This window comes from Phalangium opilio, unplaced genomic scaffold (assembly GCF_054372755.1).
Source record: "Phalangium opilio isolate 3A_F unplaced genomic scaffold, DU_Popi_V2 ptg000041l_1, whole genome shotgun sequence".
NCBI classification, from domain to species: Eukaryota; Metazoa; Arthropoda; class Arachnida; order Opiliones; family Phalangiidae; genus Phalangium; species Phalangium opilio.
In genome coordinates this window covers 9,371,345-9,397,799 of record NW_028324165.1, presented here as the reverse complement: position 1 = coordinate 9,397,799, position 26,455 = coordinate 9,371,345, and the positions used below count along the sequence as shown (strand labels likewise).

The 26,455-nt window shown below is 35.8% G+C and overlaps 3 protein-coding genes across 5 annotated transcripts in view; all 3 read right to left on the bottom strand.

Annotated features, from left to right (window-relative positions):
* The window catches only part of LOC149679805 (zwei Ig domain protein zig-8-like), a 329,518-nt gene that overhangs the window by 180,634 nt on the left and 122,429 nt on the right, over window positions 1-26,455 (bottom strand). The gene's annotated exons all lie outside the window — the stretch shown is intronic.
* On the bottom strand, window positions 1,287-6,185 carry LOC149679807 (uncharacterized). The gene is made up of 2 exons (XM_089835788.1): window positions 6,041-6,185; window positions 1,287-3,073 (listed from the first exon to the last, which is right to left on the bottom strand). The coding sequence occupies exons 1-2, from the start codon at window positions 6,183-6,185 to the stop codon at window positions 2,184-2,186; spliced, it is 1,035 nt and encodes a 344-aa protein (XP_089691914.1). The 3' UTR covers window positions 1,287-2,183.
* LOC149679808 (uncharacterized) lies at window positions 3,189-6,148 on the bottom strand. Its single transcript, XM_089835639.1, has 2 exons — window positions 5,699-6,148; window positions 3,189-3,263 (listed from the first exon to the last, which is right to left on the bottom strand). Exons 1-2 carry the CDS (start codon window positions 6,012-6,014, stop codon window positions 3,259-3,261), a joined length of 321 nt encoding a protein of 106 aa, XP_089691765.1. The 5' UTR covers window positions 6,015-6,148; the 3' UTR covers window positions 3,189-3,258.

The window sequence follows — 26,455 nt, the reverse complement described above, 5'->3', positions numbered from 1 at the left end:
CCATTATTAGGTCATTAAAATTGAAGAGAGTGAATGTTTGGAATACCTCTATATTTAGGCGGGCTATAAAATAAATATATATATTGTATCGATTCAACGTGACACGTAACGGAATATAGTTGTAGTTGCCGTTGTTGTCCTAAATTGGCATGCCTTCATTTTAAGGATAAGGCCAGGTAATATGACATTATACCAAGAAGTGATATCTAGTTTATTTGTTAGGGAGACGGTATAAGAGAGTATAGACGACCGTATACGCCAGTTTCACTGGCGTATAAAATCGTCTGGTGGGGAGGGGGGGGGTCATTTCTCCCCCAAGGGGGAATTGATGACGTCACGTGATGTTGTTGGCGGGAAATTTGAATTTATAGGGGTTTTTTTTATCATGTATTGGTATGACGTCACGTAATTTATTGGTGCTGAAGGCATTCAGTGTCCATAGTGTTATTAATTTGGTGTATCTTTAGGATATTGTGTACATTTAGGGGATGATTTATTGGTAATTCTATAGGTTCTGTAGACCCTTTCTATACTAACCCTGCCGGTAATGTTATTCTTTGTTTGTATGTATGCTTATGTTATTCTTATATTAAAGAACTAGTTTTAATTGAGATATGGTTTACATTGCAAAAGGTACAAACTAAACTATGGTGATGTTCTAGGTGTACTCATGTTTTGTATTGTTATTATCTGGGTGTATCTTTAGGATATTGTGTACATTTAGGGTATGATTTATTGGTAATTCTATAGGTTCAGTAGACCCTTTCTAAACGCACCCCTCCCGTAATGTTATTATTATTAAGGTATCTCCATGTATGATTATGCTATATTAAAGAACTAGATTTAAGTGATATAGGGTTTGCATTGCAAAAGATACCAATTAAGCTACGACGAAGGTCTAGGTGTACTCATGTTTTGTATTGTTATTATTAGGTGTATCTTTAGGATATTACGTTCATTTAGGGCATGATTTATATATGTTCAGTAGGCCCTTTCTACACCCGCCCTTCTAGTAGTGTTGTTCTTTGTACGATTTTGAGATCTCTCCATGTAGGCTTATGTTATACTAAAGAACCAGTTTTAAATGAGATATGGTTTACATTGAAAAAGGGTACAAATTACGCGCGGATCTAAGTGTTCTCCTGTTTTGTGTATTGGTTATCAAGTTACTATGTTAAAACAATAGTACACTTTAGTATCATAAAGGGAAATTACGGCAGTTTTTGCACAGTTGGATAGTTGATTAGAAGTTAAAATGAAGCAGTACTGCTAAAAAACTCAGAACATAAGGATTACATTAGTTTTAATACGAATTTGGAGAATAAGTACAATTACTTGAGTTAAAATGCGAAATATTACTGAAAAAACATACTGAAAATACGAACTACATAGAATACATGGTAAGTAAGCACAATACTAGTTATTAAATTAAAAATCCTCATAGGACTGACTGAAAAATATATATTTTCCTACGCGCTAAAATATTGATATACAGTTAAAATGCGCAATCATAACTAAAGAACATCATTAGACAATACGAATTACAATGGTTTTGATAACAAACAAATTCAATAAAATGCAAAATTAATACTACTTCAAAAAAAAATCGTAGTACAAGATGATTAAGCACATAGACATTTACCATTATAGAAAATAGAACAATATTACTGCATGCGAGATTATTAAATACATATATACCCATGTACCTTCATGGAGAATATAACAATACTACGTTTTAATATGATTTAAAAGCTACAATGGTTATTATACGATTTTAGTACAAATATTAGGCTAGTTATTAAACTAAAATGTTCATAGGATTGACGAAAAAATATATTTTTTCTGACGCGCTATACACGCTAAAATACTGATATACGATTACGGATAAAAATATGGAAATATTACTTAAAAAATTACTACAATTATCATCAAAAAATAAAAATTACAATTATACAAAACAATATAAATTCAATACTTATTGACTAAAGTGCTAATATATATTAATTAAAAACAGCTTATTAAATGCAAAAATATTACCAAAAACGCTGCGTATTCGTTAAAATATTGTTACATGTTGAAATACGTTAATATTACTATAAATAATACTTGAAATACTAATTAAAATACTGATACTGGGTATCTAGAATATATACGAGTAACTTATGTCGAAAATGTCAAAGATTCTAATTAATATAACCGTATGGGGCTGTTTTATAATCAGGAAGTATTCTAACTTTATCCACTACGACCTGATATGTTTTGGTCTGGTTGATCGTGATCAGTGTGTGATCGGGAAGACGTCTGATTTGTGGGCCTATAGGGACTTGAACCGAGTTCAGTAGAGGTTCACCTTCATTGTTTACGCCTAGTAGGTTCTTCATTGTTTCAAAATTTATATAATTTTCTGTAGAGGCGTTTAAATAAAATCCTTTAACTTTGATAATGTTAGTTTTAGTGCCGGTTTTAGGGTCGAGAATGTCCATGGAATAGTTCTTTGGTCCAGCACTCCCCCATTCACAAATATAAGCGTCTTGTCCATAGGATTCTAATTCATTTTTAAGTTGCCCCAAATAATCGCCTGTGGGTAGCAAATGAGCGCCGTCTGGCGAGAGGTACACTAAACTATCCGTGTCATAATAAAAACAAAGGTCACCGACCTTTTCAAGATGTTTTAGTAAATGTAATCGCGCCATAGATGTTGTATAACAAGCGATAACTACGTTTGTGTGTTTGTGCACAATCTCGTTTTCTAGAATGTGTTCGTACTTTACTAATACGGTGTTTTCGTTGATTGTTAGTAAACTTTTAACCTCCAAGTCTGGATTTAATATTAATCCGTACAATTTGTTGGCATCTTTGATTAGTTCTGTAGAGGTGTGCCTTGTTTTTTGGCCAAATTTACCCCAAAAAGAGTTGAGCATAAGTTTGCTAAGGCATCTGAGACCTTCATTTTTCTCTACTTTAGTGATATCCAGTTCTACACCCTCTTCGGCTTTGAAGTTTTTGACATAGTTCTCCTTATCTTCTTGAGTCTGGCAATCTGCTGGAAAGCCGCTAGCTAGGGTTTTGTATTCTAAAAAGGTATTAACATAATCTTTAAACAGTCCTCCCTGTTCTGTTTTGGGGTCGTACTGTGTCACTTTGTATGACCAAGCCTCGTACATTCGTGTGATGGTGTAACCATTCTCTACTGCATGACGTAACTCGTCGACTACCCATGTGCCTCTCAATTCTCTTTGTTCTGTAGTATGTTCGCAATCACCCTGAAATTGGGTTTTACAACATGTGTAACATAGTGGAAATGTTAATTTTCCGTTAATACGAGCAGGCAGAACGGGATGAATTAGGTTTTGGGCCGGTAATATGTCACACTTAAGAAGACCATCAAACGAAAATATGTCAGGAAAGTTATCTAATATGATTTCAGGATGTCCTATAGGTATCTTGGTGGTTTTATTAATGAATGGGTATAGACTTGTGAAATCCACGTAGTGAATACGCTCCGATCCTGTTGTTTTATGGTATAGTTTTGTTGCGCAACATCTTCCTCCGAAGAATGCATCACGGGGGTCTAATCTTTTCACTATTTTAGGCATAATATCATTATGGTTTAAAAACTCTATTATTTCGGGCTTATTTAATTTTTCCTTCTGCCAGTCACATTCCCACTTGACATTCACTTTATAATTGAGGGATTCTAATTTGGCTAACATGAGCATGCTTCTAAAATATCTGGAATTCAAAGTCTGTGCAGGGTCTCCGTGCAAAGCCTTGTTTCTGTTTAAGGGAAAGTGTATTTTACACCCATGATAAAAACACCCCCAGTACTCGAATATTTCCTTGTTGATTTCACAAAATCCGTCTACTTTGAGTTTTTGTATTCTGGTTTCTTTACCTCTAAAGGATGATTGGATAGATATATTTCTTTTGTTGGCGGTCCACTCTAACCATTCTATAGCCCCTATCGACTGATTTTCGCTAAGTCTATAACAATTAGCGGGTATGATGCCTATAGTATCGGGTTTAAGATAATTCCTGCGAAATACGTAAGAGCAAACGCCAGGAAGAGTAATTGCGCCGCAATTAAATGGATCTACACCCGTTACTTTAAAGAGTAATGTACGAAACGTTATACATCCAAGGAATAGTAAAACCGTGTCGTTCTCACAATAATAATTGAGTTCCTTCACGAAGTCGAAACCTTTACCTTTACTATCTTCGGAGCTATGCCATTTTAAGAAGACATCTAAATTTTTCCTTGTAAAATATTGACAGCCATAAGCTTCGATAGGGGGTAGACTACTTTCTATAACATAATTGGTTTCATCCTGTCTATCTACATCAAATTTATGTTCTATTACATTGAATAAAAAATGTGGAAAATACCCTTTAGCGGCGTCTGATATGCCAAAAGTAGCGGGAAACTTTGCCAAGGCTACAGGAATGAAATTATAAGAATCCAGAAATAACAAGTTAAACAATTTCATTTCTAAAATTCGAGTTCCGTTAATTTTCAAAGACGGAACGAATTTTTCATCCCTATTAATGATTTCTCGAATTAGTAGTTGATTATCATAATTACTGCCATAGTGAGACAGTATAATGACGTTCTTAACGGCATGCAATTGCATTAAATAATCTAGAAATAGAGATATAGGATTCCCACCCGAGAAATGTTGTTTACGAGGTCCGAATTGCCCGCACATGGTGCAACTAAAGTCTAGGGATGTCTTGTCTATACAATTTTCGCAAACGGTTATACTGACTAACAGGATAGCCTGGTGTTCATAGGCTCCTAACTCTTCCTGACATACCTTCGTTTGTATACATTCTACGTCAAAGAAAATATACATAAGGTTAGGCTGATTAGGTCTAGGCTTTTTAACGGATGGCACTTTCAGAGGTTTGTCTGTGATAATTTGAATAAAACATAAGTGGTTGCTGGGCAAATATTTCTTGCAGACATGGCAATATATCTCATCACACGTATGCATCTCAGTTCTTCGGGAAAAATCAATAATTTTTAAACAGTCTCTACAGTGAAAAAGGCGCTCACATAGCGGCTTTTTACTGCTGGAAGATGCTAAGTGGCTTTGATAGCATTCATCGCCTAAGAATTTTCGTAAACAAAATCTACAAGCTTTCTGGGGGCCTTGGCAGATAGTGGGTCTCATGCAACTAAAACAAAAGTCATTACATTTATGGGACTGCATTCGCCAATAAGGGATAAGGCACTTTTCGCAGAATCGGTCGTGGTTAAAAAGTGGCCTTAATTTTGTAATAACGTTATAATGGTTATTTTCATTCAATAAAAAGAGGCGGGGCCTAGTATCATATGGATCGTTTTCACCTAAAATCAAAACAGGGACGCTATTTTCGAATTTGTAGACGAAAATCGAATACTGACTTAAATGAGTTTTGAACTTATCAAAAGATTCGGCAGTTCCACACTCACTAGCCCTTACTCCTGCCTTATAACATAGTTCTAAAGCAGCTTCTTTTTGCGCTTTATTTCCTGGTCTTGCCCTAGATATAGCTTCGTATTGAGTTTTTAGAGTCTTGTCTTCGGTTGTATCATTAGCATAATTTCTATGATTTATAGCCACACAAAGCGATCGGGCTAAACACAGGTTGTCAGAATTAACTATGCGTACAATACCACGTCTATCTTGACAGAATAGATTAAAAGGTTTAATACCTCGGGCCGTAGAGAGGGTCTTGCCCTCAGGCAATCGTACAATGCTAAAAATAATTTTAACAGGACCCAGGAAAAATGCTTCCATTTCGTCATCATAAAGCATAACACTAAGCTGGTCAAAAAGAATATTAGGGTCGACTTGATCTAATCGTCTAAAAGATAATTCTAGTTCGGACCTACAAATATTTGCCGCACTCTTTAAAGTAATTTGGACGTAATCTGTAGGCCTATACTTGCTAAGAACGCTTTTGGTTACGGTACATACACGGGCTACGGGATCTTCAGTAATTCTAAGAACTACCTCTCTACCATACATGTTAAAATGTTCGTAAAATCTCTCACTTTGACCTAGTATCTCGCAAGAAGGTACGCTGTCAATAGGTATGGGCTGGTCCGTTTCTCCTCCTCCCCATTGTACATCGATATCATCGTCAGAAAGCGCCTCTTCAGATCCGCTCTCCCTCTTTCTTAATAGACACGCCCACATTCCTCAATAATTTAACAATAGCCTGATTTATTGCTTATCAGTCACCAGATGTTTTCTCACAATGCATTTCGGACCCATGCCTGTTAATAGTTTACCGATTTTATAACTAAAGAACGTTGGATTTGCTTTATGTCAAATAAATTGTCAACAAAAGAGCGGCCTATAAATAGAATTTTGTTATAAACACTGCAAATAAGGGACAATTTTATTGGGGTAATAAATAAAAAACAGGGTGTGTAAAGCGTTTATAGAGATTCTCAAATGAGAAAATATCCTTTGTTATCTTCAAGTCTGTTAAATAATAACGTTCCGAATTTCTCTGATAGGTTATAAAAACCATTGTACATTTTTCAAAAAAAAATGCCACCTTAAGCAAACTAAATTTCTTAATAGACACGCCCATATTCCTCAATCATTTAACAATAGCCTGATTTATTGCTAATCAGTCACCAGATGTTTTTCTCACTATGCATTTTCGGACCCATGCCTGTTAATAGTTTACCCATTTTATAACAAAATAACGATGGATTTGCTTTATGTAAAATAAATTGTCAAGAAAAGAGTGGCTTATAAATAGAATTTTGGTATAAACACCGCAAATAAGGGACAATACTTTATGGGGGTAATAAATAAAAAACATGGTGTGTAAAGCGTTTCTAGAGATTCTCAATTGTGAAAATATCCTTTGATATCTTCATGTCTGCTAAAAATATCTTTTGTTCCGAACAGGTCGTAAAAACCATAGTAGATTTAAAAAAATTCTACCCTAAGCTAACCTATTACCAAATAGTTTCTCACGGTCTTGAATAACACTATGATTATGTAGGCGAGAAGTAGGCCTACGTAAAGCAATGAATCACAAAATAAATTCCATTGGTAACAATACAAATGGTTCGACCCCCCCCCCTCACAAAGTCATTAAGACACGTCCCGACGTGTTTACGGAATAGGCTATAAAATATTTTTAATCAACCAGGTAGCAACTCGGCATTTAAATATAACATATTTAATTCCTTAAGAGGCTAAATTTCGAAAGTTTTATAGTAGAGACAGCGCCAATTGAGCTAGTATTCGTTATGAAAAGGTTTATCTGCGGATCAAAATTCTCAAAACAAGTCCAAACATTAGACGTCTTTCGCAAGAATAGAACAAAAGACCTTTCTCCACCGATGTGTATACAAAACTGGCATAACAAAAGGCGTATAACTCCGAAATGCTATTGATTGGGTTAATTTCATAGTACAATGATAATTTTCGCTACGGGCTAGTATAGTGATGGAACTGTAATACCTTTAAAAAGGACACAGTTGATTGTGAAAGGTTTGTAAATAAAGAAAGCTAAACCTAGAGCAATTTGGTCCTAAATGGACAAATAATTCCAGTATTCCAAAATAAAATTATGGTTTTGTCTGAAAAACGTCACTGTCCGTCTAACGAGGGATTAAGACTTTGAAGCACTTAATTTTAAAAATGTTAACGCATTCGTATCATGGGGACGATAGAGTCACAAAGGATTTCTCTTATCATTCATTAATACAAACGGCACACAACAACGTTTCGTCTTCTAACGTTTATTTGTAAACCCTAATTAAATAAACCTGTTAACCTCACTAAAAAATCAGAGACTTTGTGAGAATGACTGACAAAAACAAGGATTTGAGCGTGATTTTTCTACCAAAGTATTCTTAATCTCGTCAAAGTTCTGTATAGGCGTAAATATCTGGCAAGGACTGTTTTACTCTACCCAACTTGTTAACAATGTTGAACCCCCAACCAGTATTTAAGATAGGCGGGAAAATCACAATATATTGTATGGTTTGCGATAAAAAAGGTTAAAAATGTACTGTTTTTTAACAAATGTTTTGATTAATCCTAGATTGATACACCGTTTACTTGTAAGCACTGAAAGTTTTTGATTTAGCTGCCAGATTGAAGGTAAAATGGGGTATTTAGAATAGCTTTGTTACATTATTTGCTACGTTAAAGATGATAAAAGAGCGTTATTTCCTTTAAAAAAAGAACGAAATTAGTCTCCTATAGTTCTGGAAAAATACTCATATATTTTCATGGTTTCGGTTAGCGCAACAAAGACATAACGTGTAGAGACTTGTCAGGATAATGACTGCGGGGCAAACCCCTTGAATTAAATGTTTCGTGGTAGGAAGAGTCACCAACTAACAAAGCAATAAATCCGAAAATAAATTCCATTCATAGCAATACAAATGGTTCGACCAGGCCCCTAAAAGCCATCACGTCTGAACGAGGTTACGTATAAATAAAAACGGATGGGGATAAATCCTTTTGTTATGGATCAAGTTCGACCTCTTCCCCCTCCCCCCTTTAATGTCATAAAACCAGGTGGGTGGTCCAATTAAAGAAAGGACAATAAATTCCAATGTATCTAAAAAACACTATGAGCATCAGACAACAATCGAGGGAAGCACCACCCTAAAGTCTGAACATCTCAAGAATGAGCGACCCTAACCACTAATACTAGTGTTATCACATTAAATTTAATCAAAGCAGTCGTCAAATTTTGTAACTATTGGTGTAAAAACCCGTATTTTTCATGATATTCAAATTTACTAGTAAGGAATAATTTTAATGACGTAACTGAATGTTTAAACTTAACCATTTCGTAAGATTTCTCTCTTTTGTTAGTCCGTTTGTACGTTTCTGTTTGTAATATTCCCCCGTTTGTATATACTCTCGTATTGTATCTAGACTCTTTTGCCATGGCGGGGGGTCGTACCCAAGCCCTGCAGGCTTCACGACCCTATCCCTCGAGCCTTATTTAATAAATAAATAAATAAATTGCAACGATAAGAGTAAAGTTAGTTTTGAGGTATAGAAAATTAAATTCCTTAAGTCTGCAACACCATCGCGTTATGTATTGAAATTAATGATTCTGAAATTAATGAAAATATGCTTTTCATCGAATCATTTTGATAAATATATTGCGAAAATCATCGCAACGTTTTTAGTCATGTGAACTCTTTTTCAAATGACTCGTTTCGTCATTTTAAGGCAACTAAAGAAACAAAGTGAGTTGGATTAACTGAAGTCAGTACTTTTTCAAACTTTGTATGCAATTCTTTGGGGAATTTAGGAAACCCAAATAAGCATTTTTATAGAAAAATGTTGCGTACAATTTTTCCTTCTATTGCTAAGATCCACGATTCATGCACTGACATTAGCTAAATGACCCTCTGTGTTGTACTTTGAACTTTTCGCTGGTGTTATATTCTGTTTTAGTAAATAGGGATTTATGTTTTTTCTAAAGGTGTTAGTTAAAATCTGTGTTTTTCCCTAGAACAGTGTAAATAGCAGTGATATTCTAGTGTGAAACTATGTAGATGATTCGACATTGTAAACATATATTTTGGGTATTTTAATACTCGTGCTCGAATGGATGGACGTTTCCTAAGAAATACTTTGTTTAATTAGCTTAGTCTCTGTATAGTAAAACATTGCTATACTATTTACTGCGAAGAGGGGGGGGGAGGTTAAGAGGTATTAAATTTTTATTTAAATAGAAAAAAATTGGTGAAATTTTGCTAAATCAAAAGTGTTTTTGGTGAAACATAGAGTAATTTTGATAAATTTAGCTAAAATTTATCGAAACGTTTTAATTAATTTGAAATGTTTTTCAAATGACTCGTTCCGTGTCAGTCAATTGTCACGTGCATGACTGATTTCGTGTCGGTGGTCTATTCAATTTACCATGTATTCCTATGGGTTTTTAAGAATTTTAAATGCTCAATTTCGTTGCGAAAAAATGTAACGTGGTTGATCAAAAACGTTTCGATTGTTTTTTACTTTTAACACGAAATGCGTTGTGAATGATGCTTCTTTCAATACCGTTTTTACGTTTTCCACAAATTTTTGTTTTACGCTGCCGATAATTTTGATAAATATAGTATAGTCAATGCTTCGGTCTAATGATATATTGCCTTTCTGTTGACGCAACGGAAACATCTTAAACTTGTTGAGACTTGTCCTAATAATAGGCCCTCGGGGGCAAACACCTGTAATCAATTAAATGCTTGAAACCCCTCGTAGGATGAATCACCAGCCCCTATTAATAAAGCAATAGATCACTCTAAATATAAATTCCATTGATTCAATACAAATGGTTCGACCCCCTCCCCCCAAAGCCATTAAGACACGCCTGGACATGTTTACGTATAACTAAAAAACAGATGGAATGTCTTAACATGTTGGTAGTGAGTCATAAATCACTCTAAATATAAATTACATTGATAGCAATGCAAGGAGTCAAGTGACATTGCCATGCCCCCCCCCCCTCAAAAAGACCTTTAGACACGTCTGAACGTGCTTGCGTATAAATAAAAACAGATTAGGATAAATTCTTTTGTTATGAACCATGTTCGACCTCCTCCTCCCCCTTAATGTCATGTAACCTACACCTGCTGGGTTGCCAAAAGGGGATTTTGTAAACCATAGAGAGTCATTTCACTTCCGAACTCTGGAGAGAAAGGTTGGTGACAAGGTTAGTAAGAAATCATGTGTTACGGTATATGTAATTCTTTTTTGATTAAAATGTCGCCTAAAATGTGTGCTAATTAGAAAATATATGAAGCAGTCTAGCTATATTCGTGTATACTTTAGTTAGGATCAACATTTTATGATGTTTTATAGTAATATTTGTTCATTTTAACTGATTACCAGCTACCAAGTTGTGTAAAAACTGCCTTAATTCCCCTTTTATGATATTACAATGTACTATTTTTTAACATAGTAACTTAATAACCATTACACAAAAAACGAGAACACCTAGTACCGCGTCGTAACTTAATTGGTACCTTTTGCAATGTAAACCGTACCTCAATTAAAACTAGTTCTTTAGTATGACATAAGCATACATGGAGAGACCTCAAAATCATACAGAGAATAGCATTACAGGATGGTGTAGAAAGGGCCTACTGAACCTATAAAAATCATATCCTAAATGTACACAATATCCTAAAGATACACCTAAAAATAACAATACAAAACATGAGTACACCTAGAACCGCATCGTAGCTTAATTGGTACCTTTTGTAATGTAAACCTTATCTCACTTAAATCTAGTTCTTTAGTATAACATAAGCCTACACGGAGAGACCTCAAAATCATACAGAGAATAGCATTACAGGATGGTGCAGAAAGGGTTTACTTGAACTTATATAAATCATACCCTAAATGAACGTAATATCCTAAAGATACACCTAATAATAACAATACAAAACATGAGTACACCTAGAACCGCGTGTAATTTGTACCCTTTTTCAATGTAAACCATATCTCAATTAAAACTAGTTCATGTAATATAACATAATCATACATGGAGAGACCTCAAAATCATACAGAGAATAGCATTACAGGATGGTGTAGAAAGGGCCTACTGAACCTATAAAAATCATATCCTAAATGTACACAATATCCTAAAGATACACCTAAAAATAACAATACAAAACATGAGTACACCTAGAACCGCATCGTAGCTTAATTGGTACCTTTTGCGATGTAAACCTAATCTAGTTCTTTAGTATAACATAAGCCTACACGGAGAGACCTCAAAATCATACAGAGAATAGCATTACAGGCAGAAAGGGCCTAATGAACCTATAGAATTACCCGTAAATTATACCTTAAATAGACACAATAACCTAAAAATACACCGAAATAATACCCCTATAAATTCAAATTTCCCGCCAACAACATCACGTGATACGTGACGGCATCAAACCCCCCCCCCCAACCATACTTTCGCCCTTCAGGCACGGTACCGCCTAGAGAGTAGAACGAAAAGTGGGAAGTAATGAACCCCCCCCCCCTCCCCACCAGACGATTTTATACGCCAGTGAAACTGGCGTATACGGTCGTCTATACTCTCTGGTATAAATTCGCCCCACTTTTCAAGCTTTATCTCCAGTCCAAACTTAGGTTCCGAAGTTAATCCCCGCCTCTAAATTACAACCAGCATCTCATTGGTTCTTGAAAACTTACGTCAGCGCGCCGACGCGAATAACGAAAATTACAGTCATATTTTCCGACTGAGGAGAGGCTGGCGAAATAGCTCGGCCTCCTTTTACGTCCCCCCTTGTATTTTGAAAGGGGGACTGGGACTATGGAGTGCGAATACTTAGGCATCTTATACCTTCTCCCTAGTAAACTAGATATCGCTTCTTGGTAGGGGTAAGTGGTTCGATTTGGCAGACGCCACTAAAACGGTTATGCTCGTGTGTTGTAAATACGGTTTCTTCAGGCCTAGTTACAATAAAATGTAAAATTAATTTTTTTTTCCTTTTTTTTTGGATCTAAGCACAAAATTCCCCATAGTGAAGTACCCCTCGGTTAATACGGGAAAATAGGCCAAAAGATGTTCGAAATTAGAAAATTTTAGTTTTCACGTTGAAAAAGGGTTTTTACTAAAGTTAGGTTAAAAAGATCTTAACCGATAAGTTTGCTGTAAGAAAAAAAGGTAAAACTTGGGCCTTGCCTAAACCTTTTTTTTTTTCATTATTTTTTTGTCCTTACAGTAACTTTAACTTTCCTTTCGGTTTTTACCGTTTTTATCGACAAAAAGGGGCGTATTTTTTGTGTTTTGGACTTTAGATATAAAATTTCTCTTGCTCTTAGTAGTAGGTCTAAGTTAACTTTTATTCTTTGGAGAAATTCAGTATATATTGAAGAAATTCTTCTTACCTACTAACATCTTACAATGGAAAAGTTCCTTCAAAGCCGAGGCTTACCCCAAAGAAAGTCGATATTTAGGTTAAAAGTATGGAACGTGAGAAATTCGTGGGCTCCGTACGGTTGTGTTTGTCTGTTTGACAACGTTAATTTTCAGCGATATAGCTTAGAACCTTTTCAAAATGAAGGGGTCTGTATCGTCTGATGGCATAGAGATAAGCCTTATCATCCAGAGGGTATGTGGACCCAAAGCATTTATAGATAGGGTTTCAATGTTACCAGTCCACCAAATTTGCTGGTCCGTATTGTTTGTAGCCATATCGAACGTCTGTGTATCAATTTACATAATGGACGTTACATCATAATGCCCATTCAGACAAGAACACGTGTCAACGACTACGTAAAAGATTCGCGGGGTTATGGTTTGAAAATTTTGCAGCTTCTTCAGGCAGTGTCGAGATGGCGCCACTTCCTTAGCGTGCCATTTCTTTAGCCATAGCCCACTCGATCACACATAAGTTAAGAAAACAAGGATCTAGTCTTGATTTGAGACACCGTAGCTCACGGGTTTAGCAAGGACCATTCTTTTTTAATAGGCTTTACCAAAAAACCCCCCAAAAGGGAAGCTTCCTTTCAAAGTAAAAACTTCCATCGACTAATAACATGAAACCCTCGGAAAAAGCAACTAGAAAATTTCCTCCACCAAACTTTATTCTCAGCTAGGGCTTTGGTATTTCGGGATAGAAATTAGGGTCGAAATGTAGTCAAAACTCCCATGAATATTAAAGAAATGCATTTTTAATAGATAGAGTGCAGGACAAGTGTTGCCAGGCATTTGTGACGTGTAGAGATGTTGTAATAACAAATTACTAGCAACCCTGAAGCGCATGCGCAGTTAAAGTTAAGAAACGGGAGGGGAGAGAGAGAGAAAATTTATCTAACCCCTTGAGCACTATATCTATAAGATGGAAAATTTTCAAAACTTAATTTAAAAATAAAACGTGGCTTTTGGAACAAAAATGTAGAATAAATTTAAATACTTTGTATAATGATTAAATTATACATTTAACTTTACTTTGAATTTAAACTAATTTAATATTTAAATATATAGTTTCGACAAGGAGTAAATATTTAATAGGGAGTAGAAGCTTAAACTACGAATATTCTGTTAATTTAAAAAAGCGTCGACTCCATGCAGTAAATTCCAGGAAATAATACTTTAACAAGTTATTTGCGCGAAACAAACTAAATATTTAACCTAAATAATGTTTGCACAACATTGGGGAGTTTGCTGGCTACATATGTTGTTGTACTTAAGCTAAAGTGCATATTTATTATATAGTTTAAAATTGAATATTATCGAAATAAAAGTTAGTTTCCCAACAAGGCTGAAAGCGCATATATTAAACTTAAATTTAAAAGTTTTAACTATAAACAGGTATCAGCAAAAATAATCCAGCAAAAGTCTCTTGAATACATACAGCTACTAGGAATCATGATGTATCATATTAATTTCTATGCGGGTTTTGTGGGCAGGACTTGAGAACTTAATAATTCTGACGTCTTTATTAGTGTGACTTCATTGGTTGTTAGAAACACTAGGTGCAACTCGCAGCGAGAAAGATTATTCGCGAGGTAAAATTCGTCATACATAATGATTAGTCTAGCTCCTCCCACAAAGCCCACCTGGATCCGTTGAGAAAATTTGTAATACACAATAATTTCTATTAGCTGTATGCATTCCTGATACTCTTAATAAGTATGGGGCGCAAGGATATTTGGTACCAGCACGCATTCTATATAAAAGGTATAGGGGTGTTACCTGGTGGTGGAATTTTTCAACCCAGAAACCATGATAGCCTCTAACCAGTGATCTCCATCTTGTAACCCCAATTTGACAAGGAAGGAAATCACAGTAGATCATGCCTCTATTCTCCTGTTTTGCAGTCTATGAAAATTTCAAACGTAGATGGCGCTATAGTATCTACAGTGCCGATAAGCCTCTAAGGTAGACCCATACAAGCGTTATAAGGTTATAGCGCATCGGAAGTAAAGAGCTTATATTTGAACTTCCTATTAAGTATTTATCGTTTAAAACAATCTAATCTGTATTATCTCCTAATTTTGGCCTAAAATGAAGCCGGGCTTTTATAAATACACCAAAATTTAGACCAAGCAAGTAAGTAGTCACTAGAAAAAATGTTAATTTTCAAACAGCACCAAAAGTCAACTTAATTTGAAGTATACATAAGGGATTTTCTTAAACATGTCTGAATAATTGAATTAAATACAGAAAATTGTTTTAATTATCGCAGGGATAAGAGGCATAAATTAAGAGCAATTATAATGTTTAGAGAGAGAAAAAATAATTAATTCCATAAAGGGGTAGTATAGTATCATTTCAATTATCATAATGTTTCGATACAAAACAAAATAATTGATTAATTGTCTACTAACCCTTTAAGATATGCCAGTACATATGCTACCGCAATTAACTTCAAATTATGAACTTCTGTAATCATATACCGAGCTCAGAAATGAAGAAAAAAAAAATTCCAAACCCTTTGGATAAAAATTTAAATCACAAAATGTATATATATATTTATATATATCTTCTCGCGCCAAAATTTCCCGCCATATCCTGTCGCGTGGAGATGAGCTTGTCGCGTATGTAGAAATGAATATTAGAGAGGTTAAGCAACGCGCATATGAACTCCATAAAGCTTAAGGCGGAAACATCAAAGAGCTGATATAACTAAACTAACATTTAAAATCGATTACTGAACCTTTCTATAAAAATAACTCATGCGTGTCGAAATGGATAATAGAAAGGTTAAGAAATATAATCCGAAGTCCTGACTGACTTAAAATTAACGTACAGTCCAAACCGCTTTGCCTAGAAGGCTGAAAATTTGCAGGCACGTTACCCATAAATAGTATGAACGCACTAAGAAAGGTTTTTCCCATCCTCCGCCATCTTGAAAAATGGCGGCCAGAAATGTAATAAAAAAACTTCTCGTTGATCTAGCGTTTCAACCAAATTCACTAAGATTTAATACACTGGTACAATATACCCTATCGTACCCTATAGACGGGTACTTCTTATGGCATTTGGTGATTGTTCGATTGCCACCATCTTTTAAAATGGCGGCTGAAAAGTAATAAAAATGTTTCTTTGAACTTTGAGGACTGTTAGTAAAAACTAGAAGAAACTAAACCTAGAAACATCAAAGAACTATCGAGCATAACTGAAATTTCAAAATCGATTGCTGAACCTCTCTATTAAAAACAACTCAAGCGCATCTTTAATTAGATTCAAAACTCAGAACAGAGCGAGAGAGATCGACGAGTTCCCTGTACGTTTGCGATATTTGATCCCTTTAGGCTTTACACGTATTTGTCAAAGGCCCGCGTACAAGTTTTAAATGAAATTCAAACATGCCTAGCCTATACATGAATTTTCCCTTAGATCATAGAGGATATAGAGTAGAGGAGTCGAAACGTTACCCTTTACCAATACACAAGGGAAGTTCTCGCCAAATTATTACTATTCATTTCCGGTTTTTTTTCCATTGGATGATTGATTACCTTCTGCACAAGCCACATTATTATTGGTTGAATAATGTCGTCTGCTTTACTGTGTATGCTCTATGGAGGCGGAGAGCTAGTGATATTTAGACAAAGGTAAACACCACGTGTCTACCACGAAACCAAGTGCACATCCGGAACTAGAGAACTACAAAATATTTAACAATAACTGTCTACTCCTCTACTCTATATAATCTATGCTAAGACTAACGAAACGGTGAACTTTGGTTACCCAGAATCCTCAGGGTTTTATGTATGAATAGGAAAACGTCAACACTGATTAGTACCAAACTCGGTGTGTACCCAGGAGCGGAATTCTAAAGGTGGGTTTCCATACGCGCTTGAAAGTCAAAAAGATTGAGCTTGAGCGTTTCAAAATCCGTGCGTCTCAAGCGTTCCAATAACTATTGCCATCTTGCGGCGTAGCATAAGTATGAGCACAAGCGTTACCTGTTTCCAAAGAATATAAAAATAGGTGCTTAGCTCGCGTTGCAGTTCAAAAAATTCTGAAATCAAAATGGTGAATATCAATCAGCGGAAACGACGTTTGCTTATTAAACGGAATTTGTTGCTAATTCAGTTGTATTATCAATGAATTTCAAAGTTCAAGCCAAACAAAAATAAACACATAGATTTACACGTGTCCTCAAACTTTCAAAGGCTATTTGAATAGCAAAATACCGAGATAAAACCTATATTGAACCTACTTGATAATTTCATTTCAGTTGCAATAAATTTGCAGTGATATTCCACGGTATCTATTTTCTTCGTATATCCCAAATTGCTGGCTTATTTAAAACAAGATAAATAAATATTTCTTTCATCACCACCGTTTCTTTATTTCCCTGCTTGCTTTTTAATTAATTCTTTCAATTCGCGTTGTGTAGGCATCTTCATTTCTCAATCCGAGTCCGAACTTATAAAAACTTGGGCCTTGGCCATATGGAATTTGATTCTCATTGGCCGAAACGTCTATGACGTCAAGCTTGAACTGCCTAAGCTCAAGCAAATATCTACTCACGACAGATACAAGCTTGACGCTATTTTCAAGCGCAAGCGGGCTACTTTTCAATCGCAAGCTACTTTAAAAGCGAGTATGGAAATGGTACCGACCTGGAGCTTAAGCGTAAACTTGAAATTTTCAAGCTTGAGCTCAATCTTTTTGACTTTCAAGCGCGTATGGAAACCCACCTTAACGCTTAACGCGGTTAGGGACAGGTTGACAGCTTTTTAAAACTTTGCATGCTGGAGTCCTAAATTTATGTGGACAGAAAGGCTTTAATTTTAAAAATGCAGTTTGATTTCAGAGGTTCAAAGGGTTGTATGGTAATTTAATTAAGTTAATGCGATGAGATTAATTAATTAATTTAACCCTGAAATTCCGTCGTCTGCTATGGGAAGAATAGGGCAATGTAACTAGCGCCTTACAATAAATGTTAGGTAAATTTGGGTTTTCTATTCTCTTTATAAGGAATTTGTCATTGTAAATTAAAGGTGGTTTAATTTAATGTCTAATTAATTTTAAAAATAGGGTAACAATGGCAATATTACTTATTGGACCTTCTCTAGTTTAATTGGAATTTAATTTTGGTTTCGCATTTTACTGTAACTTAAATTTAATTGAAATTACATTGTAGATTAATTAATCTTCATTAAAATTGAGCAAATTTATTTAAATGATGGTATTTTTCAAATCCAAATTTAATTTATATTAAATTTTACCTTAAATTTACTGTAACGATATTTAAAATCATACACCACACCTTTAAAAATTTCCATAAAACAAAGGATTCAAAGCTTATATCGTGCTTAAAATTAGGAATTCTAAGTTTAATCCCAAATTATAATACATAAACTCATTATTTTAATGAGTATATATCGGAAAATATTAAATATACGAAAAATAAAACTTTTTTCTGTTTTAATATTCAACAACCGTTCATCTTTTTTAGCTTAGACTAGGCCTAGGATATTTTTTATTTTAATCTTTTTGCTTTATTTAAAAAATAATTTTTTTGCCAAAATCTTCAAGGCGCACGAAAAACCATCCGAGAAACGTGCTTAAATTCAGAAATTCTACGTAACAGAGCGAGTGGCAAAGCAACTTGACCACGGTGGTGGTGGTGGTGTGGTGATTTGAGACACCAAAGGAATTAAGGAGCAGCCAAAACACTCAAACCAACGTGTTCGTGTCCTGAAGGCAATGTGGCTAATTATAATTATATAGCTTGCTGCATCTTCAAAAGATCCCCAAATTCCAACACCTTTCCAATTTAAGTCAGCAATACAAGGTGTTCCAAAAATGGGAGGGCAATTATTGCGCCGAAGTACAATGAGTGGGATGTGTGGTTCTATGGCAAATCATTGATCAATTTTGAGGATAGAAGATGTAACTCTATACTTTTATCAAGAAGCGATATCTAGTTTATTAGGGAGAAGGTATAAGATGCCTAAGTATTCGCGCCAGGCCATAGTCCCAGTCCCCCTTTCAAAATACAAGGGGGGGACGAAAAGGAGGCCCCGGGCTATTTCGCAGCCTCTCCTCAGTCGGAAAATATGACTGTAATTTTCGTTATTCGCGTCGCGTTGACGTGAGTTTTCAAGAACCAATGAAATGCTGGTTGTAATTTAGAGGCGGGGATTAACTCCGGACCTATGTAACGTTTGGACTGGAGATAAAGCTAGAAATGTGCAGGCAAATTTATACCTTCTCCCTAATAAACTAGATATCACTTCTTGCTTCTATTCTATGACCAGTCGATTTTGAATGAACACAAGTTATGATTGAAGGAGTGTTTTAGGGATGACCCCTTAATTAAAATAAAAATCATTTTGTGTTCAATTTATTACTTAAATTACCCCTGACTTAAAGGGGGTCAGGGGTCATCTACTCCAATGTTTATGATAATTTGTGTTAAAGAGTGCATCCCTTATGGGGGGACATTCAAAATCGGCTGGTCATAGAAGTATAGAGTTACATTTTCGACTCAAATTGATCAATGATCTCCCATAGAACCATTCCACCCTTTTTCGTTTCACCCTCTCTTTTTTTCTTTCAAAAATTGCTTAACATTATCCAATTAACTAAATGACTCCGTTTAAAAAATTGTCGGTCGGTTTAACGCCTACGAGGTTATTTTAAAATTAAGTGGGATTAAAAATAATTATTACTCGCGTTTAGTTAGGGTGGGGTTACGTTATACGGTAATTACGATTAGAAATTGCGTGTTTGATTTTAAAATAAAATTACTTCGTGAATTATTTTTTTTTCTTGTTATCAAAATTGCCTTATATAAGATTATAAGTGTATGATATTTTAAATAAATATAGAAAGGGTTGAAAGAACATTTGCTAAGAGAAATAAGGTTTCATTTATAAAAGGGGTGGTAGAGAGGGGCGACTTCTAGTGGCGGATTATTGCATACAGAAACCATGATATCCTACTGTGATCTCTATCTTTTCACGTAACTATATTCGACCAACAACCGGTAATCATAGTAGGCTATGAAGCAGGAAGGGTTAAATGAAGAAAACGCCTCAGTTTCTTTAATAAATTAATAAAAAAAATGTCTTAGTTGACAAAGACTAGAAAAAGAAAGAGATAAGTGAACAAAATGGAATGACTGAAGTGCGGATATTAATATTTTGAAGTTTTTAAACACGATTATAATTCATCAATTATTTAAAAAAATAATTCTGATTTTCGTTTCTTAATTCAACCAAAGCGGAAATGACAGTAGGCCACGGAGCAAAATAGTTTTAAATGAAGATAACTCAGCAGTTTCTTTAGTAAATAAATACATAAATAACAAAACTAGTAGCCCAGGTTATTAATGACAAAAATGCTCATCATCCCCCCCCACCCCAAAAAAAGGGGGTCAAGGCCGAACTCGAGATTGAACTTTCACTCACGCACTGCACTGCATAATTTCGGAATACCCCTTACCAATTACTGGACATCCACGGGTCATCCAATTACGGTTTTACCAAAATAATGAATATCACAAACGTTCATTAAAAGCGACCTTTGCCTTTTTTACGGTGAAACTCGGTACTATTATCGCTATAAATAGGATACTAAAATAACTGTACATAACTGCCCAAAAAGTTGCTACGCTAAAATCCGAGGGGGTAATCACTCTTAGTCTCAGATGATCCCCTTGTACTAAACCAAGAAGCGATATGTAGTTTACTCGGGAGAAGGTATGAATTCACGCAACATTTCCAGCTTTATCTTCAGTCCAAACGTTACGTAGGTCCGGAGTTAATCCCCGCCTCTTAAATTACGACCAGCATCTCATTGGTTCTTGAAAACTCACGTCATCGCGACCTACGCGAATGACGAAAATTACAGTCGTATTTTCTGAGTGAGGAGAGGCAGGCGAAATAGCCCGGCCTCCTTTTACGTCCCCCCTTGTATTTTGAAAGGGGGACTGGGACTATGGCCTCGCGCGAATACTTAGGCATCTTATACCTTCTCCCTAATAAACTAGATATCGCTTCTTGGTGGCTAAACCAACTATTTGGGACACTCTTTTTTATTGGACAGCGCGTAATATGTTCATTATGAACATTAATTTCCCTGCGACGGTAAAAGGTAGTCAGTCAGTTTAAAAGGCTATTAAAAGGGGTTAAATTACTTACAACAGAGGCTAAGAGGTCACGGGTGTTACTAGCCTATAGCTTATAACAGTGTTTAAAACTTTGTAAATTGTATCGAATAAGGTGATACGTGGTAGCTAAATGGATAAATAGAGAGATACATTTTAAATATAGGTAATTAGAAGAGGAGAGAGAGTCGTGGAGGACCAAGGGGTCAAGGTTAATGTCGCGTTCATAACCGAAGGACCATAAATATAGTAACATCATTAAAATATGTTATAAAGACAATCATTATCGAATATATAGGTTGTTGGAATTACATGTGTAAAATATGGTAATTATAAATTCAATAGCTTTCGAACTAACTTACTATACAGGGTGTTTCTAATTAGTCTGGTGGCATAAATTAAGTGGGATGTTCTTTTAAAAATGTTCTATACTTCTATCGCCTCCATTTGAAAAAAGTAAGTGTCCCTTGTGGTAAACAAAATGGAGGCGCTAGAAGTATAGATGTTACATTTTCGACTCTAAATCATTTTTTCTAAAAAGAACAAACAACCCCCTTAATTTATGGAATGCAGACTTATCAGAAACACCCTGTACATTTTTGCACGTGGACAAAGCTCGAATCCCAGTCCAGTTTTCCCATTTCATATAGATTCTACAAGTACATACAAATATTAAGTAATAACAGAAATGAGATGAGACTAGAAGTATCGAGCTAACCAAATTCTTCACTTGGCGAAAGTGAATATTCTTGATAACAAACCAACGGTTGTCCCTCTGGTAGTGGTTTCTGAATTTTCCCTACAAAACGTGAGACGCTCGTGGCGGTAGAGGGCCGAACTAGATTCAAGCACCCGCGTCCGTGTTCGGCCGCTTTAGGTTGAGGGGAAGGGGGTAGGAAAAGTTTTTAGAACTCGACCAATTTTTTTCTCTCTAGTGTAGGCGCGATGGAAGCGGCCTAAAATCTTCTAGTTTGTTCACTAGTGCCAGGATCTATTACCAATGCAAGAGCTCTTTACTTCTAGTCTCATCTTACTTCTGGTAATAAATACGCTTTTTAAAACACGTGACCCGGGGCATACAAAAACCGATGTGATGTATACTAACACCACCGATATTTATTGACCACCACGATCCCATTTAAAAATGATATAAAGGTCGATATATTTCACAGTCAACGACTTTTGAATATTCTTCCCCCCACCCATGTAATGGTATATCAACACAATAGAAAGAGAGATGGCACGAGTTGAATTCAATGTTCAATAGGAAAAACATATTTCTTAAAAGGCAGCCATAGCTTTCTCTCACTCCTCTCTATTTACCCAAGAAGTTTAGTTGGTGTATTGCGGCGCGGGTAATATATGGATTTGTATTTGGTATTTGTTGAGCCGTTGCATTGCCAATACGTAACGCAACACGCCCGACGTGCAGTCGCGTTTTACCAAAGCAAAATATTTACTCAAGCATCATTTATCTCAATATTCCCAACACTTCAATACATTATTTAAGAAGTCGATTACTCCGAAGATTTTGAAGAAGAAAAAGATTTACGATCTTTCTCTTTAAATTCCTGAACTTCGCAAATGTTTTACTAGCATTTTTGAACTTATTAATATACTACGTTGCGTCCAGTTTCAAAATTCAATGCATTCAAATTCATTGGACACTTACTGATGTTTTGTCCAATTTTCAAACTCCCTTACCATTTCCCTGAGACTTTGATCGAATTTTCGAATTCCCCCATATCTTCCTTTCACTTTGATCCAATTTTTCGAATTTCCATATATCTCCCTTTCACTTTGATCCAATTTTTCGAATTTCCACATATCTCCCTTTCACTTTGATCCAATTTTTCGAATTTCCACATATCTCTCTTTCACTTTGATCCAATTTCCGGACTTCCCCATATTTCCCTAACACTTCGATCCAATTTTCAAATTCCCCCATATTCCCCTGACACTTTGATCCAATTTTCATATTTCCCTGACACTTTGAACCAATTTTCTAATTCCCTTACCATTTCCCTGACAATTCATACCACATATTCAAAATCCCTGGCAATTTCAAATTAACCGAGTCGATCCGTTACCATCACCACAAACCATCTACATTACTCAATAAATTTTCTTAAGTCAACCCTACTTCAAATTCAAAACCCCATGGACACAACAGTGACAAACAGATAAACAACAACAAACGTATGAGAGAATTGACAACTTCAGTTGTACAATACTTTTAATAAAATAGATAGAGAGATTGGGGAACGGAAAAATCCATAAGGGACCGATTTCCGCCTTCAGAAGAATATTCAGAATAATAAGATGGCGTCCACCGTATAGCCCACCCTTCTTCATTCAGAAGTTCCTGTTGGACTGTGTGTGTATGTGTTATGGTCTGCCCATTGTCCGCGTCTTATATCTCTAAATAGGATGGGATGGCCAATATAAAAGCAGCGAGCCTCGAGGGCTTCTGGTAAATGTTATTTGGAAGCCGTTGAGAAAGACAGGATTTTCTCTTTTCTTACCAGGCAACACAAGGCGCAACAACGACTACGACCATCATGCAATGCAACGCAATGCGGGGAGCGAGGCTTTACCACCGCATGCAGTTTTGTTAAAGGACACGCGACCGAACCAGGAACCAACAGGCTTCTCAAAAGCACTTCATACATGAAGGTGGCAAAGGAATAATCGCTATATATGAGAAAGGTATTACACACTACTCGATTCATCTATTGTTGACTAGTCTTCATCCTGGATTCTTTCTATTCAAAGGGACCTAGGACTTTCTACAACTGTTTGTTACAGTCCGAGGTGAGGTGAGGTAGACACAGGAAGAACGTTTCCGTGACTGTCACTGGGGTTTGTGAGTTGGAATTGGTATCATCAGTTCAATTCATTTCAATCATACGGTGTGGTTGATGCAATATTTTCAAATTGGACTTCTTTTACCGAGTGTTTCATAGATATTTACCTTGAAATTTAAGGCTTATTTTCAAATTTTATAGCCTTTACATGAAATTTGAGACCTATTTTTTATAATTTTATAAATTTCCGTGTAATTAGAGGCCTATTTAAAAAATTCAATAACTATCCTTGAAATTTGAGGCCTTTTTTTAACAATTTTATAAATTTCCGTGAAGTTTGAGACCTATTTAAAAAAATCACCTTTCCGTGAAATTTGAGGCCTATTAAAAAAATTCAATAAATTTCCGTGAAATTTGAGGCCTATTTAAAAAATTCAATAAATTTCCGTGAAATTTGAGACCTGTTTTCAAAATTCAATAAATTTCCGTGAAATTAGAGACCTGTTTTCAAAATTCAATAACTTTCCGCGAAATTTGAGACCTATTTTCAAAATTCAATAACTTTCCGCGAAATTTGAGACCTATTTTCAAAATTCAATAACTTTCCGCGAAATTTGAGACCTATTTTCAAAATTCAATAACTTTCCGTGAAATTTGAGGCCTATTTTCAAAATTCCATAAATTTCCACGACATTAAGTCCCATTTTCAAATGCCACCTAGTCTAATTTCAAGTTAAATAATTGAAAAGGCTTCAACCAATACCGATTAAAAATTTTAAATTTTCCGTGACTTCTCCTTGCATAATAAGCCCTATTTTGAAATTCCACGGCAATTCTTGGCAAGTTCCAATTAATTGCAAGTCATCGAACCAATTTAATTACGTGTCTAAATCGCCAATCCTTTGAGCAAGTTCATTTCAGCAATTATTTAAAAGCTACTTAATGGAAACTTAGCCCGCAGTTAAGTAAGTCCGTGACATATATCACTCGGTCTCTTTAACAAGTAGATAATCAAGCCAAGGCTTAAAAGAGGAGACGATGTCAATTGCCGGACCACTTGACGGTCAACAAACCTTTCCTAAACCTATATAATTTTCAAGTTACACGGTCCAACTATGGACTAAGGGACGGCCGTGATGTTTCAATAATCCACCATCATCTCTGATATGATCCCAAAATTGTGTTTAAGGTGCCAAAGGGGTTAAAGGGGGGGGGTCAAATTCAAACTTATACGAAGTCATTAACGCAACGGTACACGGTCCCAGTGCGACTCTTAAGGCAATAACTCAACTTGATGATGTTAGTTATAATAGAAGCTTAGGCCTAACGCACCATATATATACGTCTTAACTAAACTATAGACTCCGAGACACCGGCAGGAGTATAACCGAGGAAGACCAATCAGGCAAATGGGCAAATGACCGAGGTCTATTCGCAAAGGGCTTGGACAGTCACAGTGACAGTGGATCGAAAATTTGACTAATTTATCTGAGGACTTTATAATTGTAATTGACAACAATAATAACTTAATCAAAAGCAAATAGAAATAACATAAAGTGTCGCACGAGTAAGATTGTAGAGTCAACAAATACGTATTTACTGCCCCCCTTCACGAGGTGCAAACTTGCCTACGAACACATCACCATGCAACTTTAGACAAACTGAAGTTTCCACGAAATTCATAATCACCAAGGATCAAGAAGATAAAGTAATATTTAAGTAGAGCGCTGATTGGTCAACCATTGAAGCTAGAGAAAAACTAAGACCTCGAAGTGCGTTGTAAAAATAATACGGAAGGTTTTCATATACACTTCTTGTTAATTCTATTCGACTTTTGCTCAAATTCTTTAAAAAAAATTAATTACGTTGAGGACAATATGCACATTATAATTGCGCATACATACTGTATAATGTCCGATCCCTTGGATATACCGTAGGCCATATTGCGACTTGAAACACTTGCGTGTGTACCTTTAAACGATGTGCATACAGAGTGAGAGTTTCTAGGACAACGGTAAGGCCAACATACATAATTATCCCCAACTCCTCAGCCTTTCATAATATTTTCATATTCACCTCTGAAACTAGCTGTCAAATTAAACTGAACCAGACTTAAAGATGGTCTGTCAACACTGCGATGAAAGTAGAGATAATAATTGATTGATTCGGACAGACAAGCACTGAAACACCACAGGGACGGATGAGGTCACCTTCTTGGGGTTAATTCCCTGGTGCCAAGAAGCACCAACGCTAGAGGCAGCACGAGTTCAGCTTGTAGTGAACTCGGGTTGGCTACCGCCATCTGTCGTTACCTCTTGGTTCACGTCAAGGGGTATACCCCAAGATGTTAACCTTTCTCCCGCCTGTGTATTGGCAACCACCTTTGCAAGTAAGTAATGGAACATTTTAGAAACTCCACCATGGCCCTAGCATCTCTCAATTCTAATAGGTATGGGTTCCCTTTGTTCCGGTTCCCCGGCTTGCAGTTCTATTTGGCAAACTATAATGTCTATATAGTGAGTCTAGCGCATTTCAGAGAGTATAGCCCAAGCTCCGTGATTGAGAG

What these genes read in the sequence shown, in the direction of transcription:
- LOC149679807 (XM_089835788.1), bottom strand. Translation starts at nt 6,185, where the DNA reads ATGTGGGCGTGTCTATTAAGAAAGAGGGAGAGCGGATCTGAAGAGGCG. An exon ending in TTGCGAGATACTAGGTCAAA is followed by an intron (nt 3,074 to 6,040) that starts GTGAGAGATTTT and finishes ATACCTTTTTAG; the next exon opens with AATACAAAACCCTAGCTAGC.
- LOC149679808 (XM_089835639.1), bottom strand. Translation starts at nt 6,014, where the DNA reads ATGTATGGTAGAGAGGTAGTTCTTAGAATTACTGAAGATCCCGTAGCC.